General features: G+C 43.0%; 1 protein-coding gene across 1 annotated transcript; it reads right to left on the bottom strand.

Moving 5' to 3' along the window:
* Positions 1–407: 407 nt before the first annotated feature.
* btg2 (BTG2 protein) lies at positions 408–2,923 on the bottom strand. Its single transcript, NM_001279016.1, is given in 2 exon segments — positions 408–1,892; positions 2,491–2,923. Coding segments are annotated over 2 exon segments (501 nt in total). The 5' UTR covers positions 2,639–2,923; the 3' UTR covers positions 408–1,539.
* Positions 2,924–7,120: the final 4,197 nt, after the last annotated feature.

Here is a 7,120-nt window from a genome sequence, read left to right as displayed (position 1 = left end):
GATCAAAAGGGTGTAATGGTCCTGCCCTATGGTTAGGCGCTGTTTTTTGCCAAATACTATCCAAGCCTTTCAGATCAACACACGGACTTGTAGAGGCGGGGTGCATCCTGAGTGGCACAGCATCTCAGTGCAAAAGGTCTCACTACAGTCTCTGGTTCAAATCCAGGCTGTATCACAGCCAGCCGTGGTTGGGAGCCCCATATTGCGGCACACAATTGGCCCAGCGTGATTCAGGTTTTGCCTTCATTGTAAAGACTGTTCTTAACTGGTTAAATTAAAAGTGTAGTGTTGACAGGTTCCCTTGGGTCACAAAAGTAATAGATCACTTACAATGTGCTACAGGTGCAAAGCTGTGTTGATTAGGAACACTCAAATGTAAATTGAACCGACCACAGCAAGAGACAATCTGAATTCATAAAGGTTTATTGTAATAAAATTGTGACAAACTGTACAAATATTTATAGATGCACAAAAGTCATTTAAAATAGTTACTTTAAACGCTTACTGTGCTTCAAATAGCTTACAAACTATATCCTTCCCCTGTCTAGAACAGTAAGCAATGGTGAGCTGCTCAACAGCTCGGTAGGAAGAAGAGGATGCTACAGAGGGCTGAGAGCACCACACTACCTGGCGGTGCGAGACGTTAAAATGACGCCAACAACCACCTCACAGCTTAGTCTACCTGGGGGGGAATAACAGAAGACTTCCCCCAACAAAAAAATTCACAATAGTGAAATATTAAAATCCTAACCCCTTTTTGAACATGTTGACAGTATAAGCCATTTTAGATTTTTAATGTTAAGTCTACTGGGATGCAAGAGGTGTGAAATTAGTATGCCGTTTGTTGAGAGATTGACATACTCCACTTTCTCTGAACACCGACTATTGCGAAAAAAGGATCTATGAAAGTTAGGCAGTATTCCTCAAAGGTGTTTGGGCAGAAGACGTCACATTAAGGCAGTAAAACCTTAGAGGCAGCTCTTTTTGCAACTGGGAAGTCAGCCATTTTGTCATGAGTCTGATTTCAGGGCACAGATAGGTGACGTGGTCCCGTATGATTACAAACCAGCAGTGAACTGAATTATAAAACAACATTTTTGTAAATGTATAGGTTACTGAACAAATACTTAACTCCAGTTATACAATTGCTTTAGTTTACATTTGTGGGAAGTGGCGTGAAGTATTATTACACCATGAGAAACTAGCGTCAGAATCCCAGAGATGTTGTGTTTACACTTAATAAAGCCCATGCTTGCATGTAGTGTGCTAATACCACAGGATATAAGCACACTACATACTGAGAGTCCCAGCAGTGCAATTAGAGCCTATAGGGCTGGTAGTCAAACATTCAAAAGTGCTACCCAACGCTCTAACAAATACCAGGTGCTTTTAGAATACGCAAATTCAATTAAATAAGCAATCAAGTTAATTTAATAGGGGGGGAAACACTATGAAATGAAGATACAAAAAGGATCACTGTGGGTGGTCAATGGCCTTCACACCGACGCTGTTCGGCGTCACGGTAGTGCCTGAACCCCACTAGCTCGAGACAGTCATCAGGTAGTTCTTCGGCGGGCTAGTGCGGCCACCGATCAGAAACTGATTCTTGCAGTTGTGTGTGGGGTCTGGGCTAGGGGCTGCTGCGGGCGCTAGGGACTCTGCCTCATAGAGGACACAGATGGAGCCATCCTCCCCAATGCGGTAAGAGACTTCAAAAGGGTCCACCCAGAGTGTCAGCTCCCGGGGAAGGAGGGCAAAGAGCTGATCGCTAGTAAGTCCAATCCGACCAGCAGCCCTGCCAATGATTGGGTCCATTTCATGATTCATTCTGATGCAGCGGTAGCCGGAGCCCTTCTGTGGTCTGTCTGGGAACCAGTGGTTTTGGTAGTGCTCTGAAGAGAAAATGTTCAGACAGGGTCACGAAATTAGAAGTCAACGTGCGGCTTTGAAAACAAAGCCCCAGACAACAAAACTTGACAGTTGATGCTAGCAATAGACAAGTGAACCTCATAAGAGTTTGAATTACTGAAATGGGATACTACTACCTACCAACTTTTGCCGACATCGCTCGCAGACCCAAATATAGCTATGCTCGAGAATAGACAGTTGGTCGATCCTTCGATTGGGCCTAGTTACTAGTATAGTCTCGAGACAAGCTTACCTAGGCTAACGAGAATTTGCTGCCTTGCAAAAACAGCAAAGCCATTCGACAAAACATCGTAAAAAACGACACTTAAACAGGTTCGCTTTGTATTTAAACATTATCTAATATAGGTAGAGAACTTGGCTGACATTAAGTATCAAGTCAGTCGATAAAACAAGATAGAAAGCGAATGTTCGCTAGCTAACGTCAGTTGAACAGACAAAGGCTAGCTAACGTTAGCTAGGTTGACGCTAGTAAACAAGCAACCAGTTTGTATAGGAAGCCATTTCGACATGAACTTCATTACCGGGCAAATTAGTTTAATAGGAAATGGCTAACCAAATTACCTGATAATGACTGTTGGAGACAATCTCTGAAATCGTGGAGTTGATGTTCGCTCAGGAAGCCTCTTGTTCTCAATAGCCTGGAAACAAAGGTCGCTGCGGCCGTTACTTCAGGGCCTATTTCACTTCTAGATGAGTATACTTGGTTCATTTTGCCCGCAAAATAGTTATTTCAGCTCGTGGAAAATAAGACGTTTTTTCCCGACAGGAATGCAGTGTGAAGCTGAGGTACAGTAAACTAACGTTGGCTAGCTAGCTGAAAAAGCTATGCGGGCTTCACTCCAGTCCAGGGCGAATCCTTCAGTAAATGGAATTTTCTAGTCAGAAGCAGTAATATCAACGCAACAAGTTGGCTCTGGCCAACGTAACAATCAGCATTCTTCAGCCAAAATAATGGTTCGCTTGATGTTGTGGCCTCTGAAATTGCACTTCCAAGTTCTCTTTGTGCCTACATCACGGTTTGTGGCCTCTTTTTATCAAGGGACGAGAATGGATGACGTCACTTAAGTGTCATTTTTGAGTGATTGGCATTTTAACCAATGGAATTCACAGAAAAAGCGCACACACTGTGCGATGTGATTGGTTCACACCGTGGAAAACAATCCGAGAGCGTGGTGGGATTAACATGCAAATAGGGTTCCGTCCAACACCAAATATAGAAACTGACGTCAAACCCTGCTCGAAAAGTATTTGTGACGACAGTACGATAAAAAAACATCCCTTACCGTAAATTTCAAACGAGAACATTTATGTTTTTCTCGTCTATGGATTTTCCACTACACTAACTACCGTCTTTAACAACCATTGACATCAACTCAAAATAGGTTTGATGACTAAATAGTTATTGTTTAAACTTTGCAGATACAGTAAACACGCTACACCAGGAAGAAAAGCTGCGAGAGAAATTATTCGATCACCTTCAGCCAAGTGAAATGAACACACTGTTATTGACAAAAACATTAATCCCGAGTATGCATCCAAGTATTAAACACAACATATTTAATTTAATCAATGCCAACACAATTTTATGTGGTGAAATACTTTCTCGGCTGCGGGGGACAAACTGTTAAATCACAGCGTTCAAGTGTGTGGCGTTGTGGATTCCGTTCCGCTGGTGCTACTTCAGTGACATCTGGTGGTTAGAAATTAAAATAGAACTGTGCAGTTTTGCCCATCAGTGAACTGTAGTCAGTGTAGACCGATTTTAGAAAACACATCACAATGTGAACATGTTGGCTATATAAGAAATCCATTCTCAACAGGAGCAGTAGGCCTCAGATCAAACACTTTCTGTTATTTGCCATCTGGTTTGCTCTTTGTCCTCCTAGGCCTTTTGACCTGGCCATTAGTATCATGGTGTTCAGGTTAGATTTTTTTTGGTGGGGTGGGGGGTTGGGGGGATAAGATCCATATCTAGTTCTCCAGAGCCACTGAGATTTATTTTCTCTTGTGGCCGACTGCCTGTTGCTTAAATGCCACAACCACATGCTTGACCTGCTTGTCTGAATAGCAAATGAACTTTAGCATTTATGCTCACACAGCAAAGGCCACAGCAGCTCCTGAGGTTGTGTGTATGTGATTGGTCTTCTCGCAGGATAAGCACATGGCTGGTTTCTGGTCCATTGCAAATTGAAGAGTTCAACCCCACAGGCTTAATATTTACATTTCTGATCCTGTGAGTTTAGATCAGGGATGGGCAACTGGTAGCCCCCCTTTTGTAGACCCACGGATCAATGTACTTATTGTTTGTTGAGAGCCAGAATAGAAGAGTATACAAGGTGCAATTTGTCTTAAAACTTGTATGAAAGTGAGGGAGGTAATTGGTTGCTCAGTTTCAATGGTTATGACACCTCTGATGTTGTCGCCTGTCTCGACAAGACAATGACCATAGATACCATAACAGAGTGACCCCTGGCCTGGCTAGACTCCAGCCACTCTCTATGGTCCATCTAGAAGGGATCGTCAGTTAGTGTTTCAGCAGAAGCCCATGATGTTTCCTGAGGGTATTATGACACCCTTCCTAAATGTTATGCTATATTTGGATGGGATGATGTCACTGTCGCAGTAATGGAAGGCTTCAAGCACAGAACCCCCTCACCATGGCAACACCAGAATGATTTTCAGCCAAAAGTTTTTTTTCTTTTTTTCCCTTTTTGATGTGATCTGCTGTTGGTTTTCTTGCAACTTTTCACTCCATATGTGTAGTTTATTCCTCTCATTTTGTGTGTGTTTGTAGCTGGGTGTGTGAATGCAAACGGCTGCCTGTATGATTGCCTTTTTTTGTGTGAAATAGGAAATCTGAATATCCTTCTATTTCTTTTATTCAGAGCAGTATATGATAACTCCAGCATGTTATAATAAGTCCATGCCACATATCTTGTATGACTCCAGTCTGTATCTCCTAAGTTTAAGCAGTTTTGCTTTGATTTTTGATTTGATTACTTTATGCATGAAAGGTACTGTATCACTTGTCAAGTGTATGAAAGCTGTGAAAAGTCTCTCCTGCCTCGAGCTAGTCACACACGTCCTAACCATCTTATTACTGTATTAATCAGTCTCTAATAAATGGGCTGCCTGGGAATGTTCCTGGAGCTGAGGATCTGCTCTCCGGTGCAGGACAGACAGGTGATGGTCTTCGACTGCAGCTGCTGCACTCAACAAGCCAAGAGCAGAGATAATATTAAATAAATCTGACAGACTCGGACGTTGGCTGGATGGCTTGTGAAAACAGTGCATTCCAATCACCAATGGCATTTGAAATCAAATCCTACCGTATTCAAAAAGTATTGAAAGGATCTCCACACACTTTACGAATGAAAATGGAAAGGAAAAGGAAAAAATACTGTTCATATTGTACAGTACATGTAGGCCTGTAGTGATAGATGCCTGAGGAGAGAGAGGCTGTGTTGGAGTGTGATGGACAGATGGATAGAGTCAGAGTCATCACATCGGACTGACTCCTAGCAAGCCATCTGGCCCTCAGGACCCCACTCTCCCCACCCAGACTCAGTTCTGAACTCCACAGAGAGAGACAAAAACGTGTCCTGTTTGATGCAAAATGAACTAATGGAACCAACCATGCTAATGGGACTTTTCTCTTGCCTTGCATGTTGGTCTATTGGAAGTGGAACACAGCTGCAGGTAGAAGTAGCCTGTAGCTACAGATTTAGGATCATCCCTGTCTGATTAGTTGAATCAGGTGTGTTTGTGCTTGTATTGCCTATAATTCAGGAACTCATGCTACCCAGGTGTTGTGTACTATGCATGAGTTCCTGCTGCCTCAGGGCCACTTCCTGTTCTGATTGAGTGACCTTTGATACCTGCGCTGTGTGGGCAGCATGGAGCCACCTACAGGCGGAGGCTGACTCCGTACTCTGGAGCCTCAGGTGATGTCTGTTCTCACACATTATGGCATGGTCATGGGCTCTACCCACACATATACACACATGCACATTGACACGCACTCACAAATGCACACACATATACACTTACTCACACATACATTCACAGAGCCACGGCCACGCACTATAACAACATATAAGCACTCACATACACACATGCACAAATGCATGGACGTAAGCATTCACATACACACCCACACATGAAAGCATACTCACACACCCCTTAGCATTTCTCCTAGCTCATCTGATGAGAGCTGACATCTCCCTCAAGCCCCGTCGTGTTTGCCACCCACGACATATCTCTCTTTCTCATTCTCTCTGCCTCTTTTTCTCTCCTCTCTCTCCCGCTCTTCTTCCCTCTCAGCTTCTTTTTCTCTCTCCCTCTCTTCACTCTTTCTCTGCCACTCTCTCTACTTCTCTCTCTCACACACACACACACTATCCCCCTCCCTCCCACCTCTATGTGTGTATTTCTCAAAAAAATATGTGTTGCACTCAGCCATGAGAGAGAAGCTCAGCCATGTGAGAGAAGCTCAGCCATGTGAGAGAAGCTCAGGTTTTCAATCAAAATTCTATTGGTCTTCTCGCAGGATAAGCACATGGCTGGTTTCTGGTCCATTGCAAATTGAAGAGTTCAACCCCACAGGCTTAATATTTACATTTCTGATCCTGTGAGTTTAGATCACGGATGGGCAACTGGTAGCCCCCCCTTTTGTAGACCTGTGGATCAATTTCCAAAGACATTTAAAAATAAAAATTACTTACTATTTGTTGAGAGCCAGAATGGAACAATATACAAGGTGCAATTTCGAAATGTGGTTCTGCATCAGCAGTTTTTCTCTTGTGATGTCAGTCACTGACAGTCACTCAATTATCCATGTCGGCTAAATGTGTAGAATTGCAGGAAATTAGCTTTAAAACAGTAAACATTCCTCTCCACCCCAAGGCGAAATGGGTAGAATTGCAGGAAATGACCTGTATATGCATTTTTTTCTCTCCACCCCATGGCAAAATTAGTAGAATTGCATGAAATTTGTTTTAAAATTGCAAAGTTGTCTCTCTGCCCCATGGCAAAATGTGTAGAATTGCAGAAAACTTGCTCTACAGGTTCAATGCAGCCAGCTATCTAACTTGTAGTAATCATGGTTGAATTACCGACAGATATCAGATATCATATTAGAAACTGCAAACATTTCTCTCCACCCTATGGCAACATTTGTAGAATTGCAGGA

Source organism: Salmo salar, chromosome 12 (assembly GCF_965601325.2).
Source record: "Salmo salar chromosome 12, fSalSal1, whole genome shotgun sequence".
Taxonomy (NCBI): domain Eukaryota; kingdom Metazoa; phylum Chordata; class Actinopteri; order Salmoniformes; family Salmonidae; genus Salmo; species Salmo salar.
The sequence above is the reverse complement of the archived record's forward strand: the minus strand, read 5'-3'. Positions and strand labels throughout refer to the sequence as shown.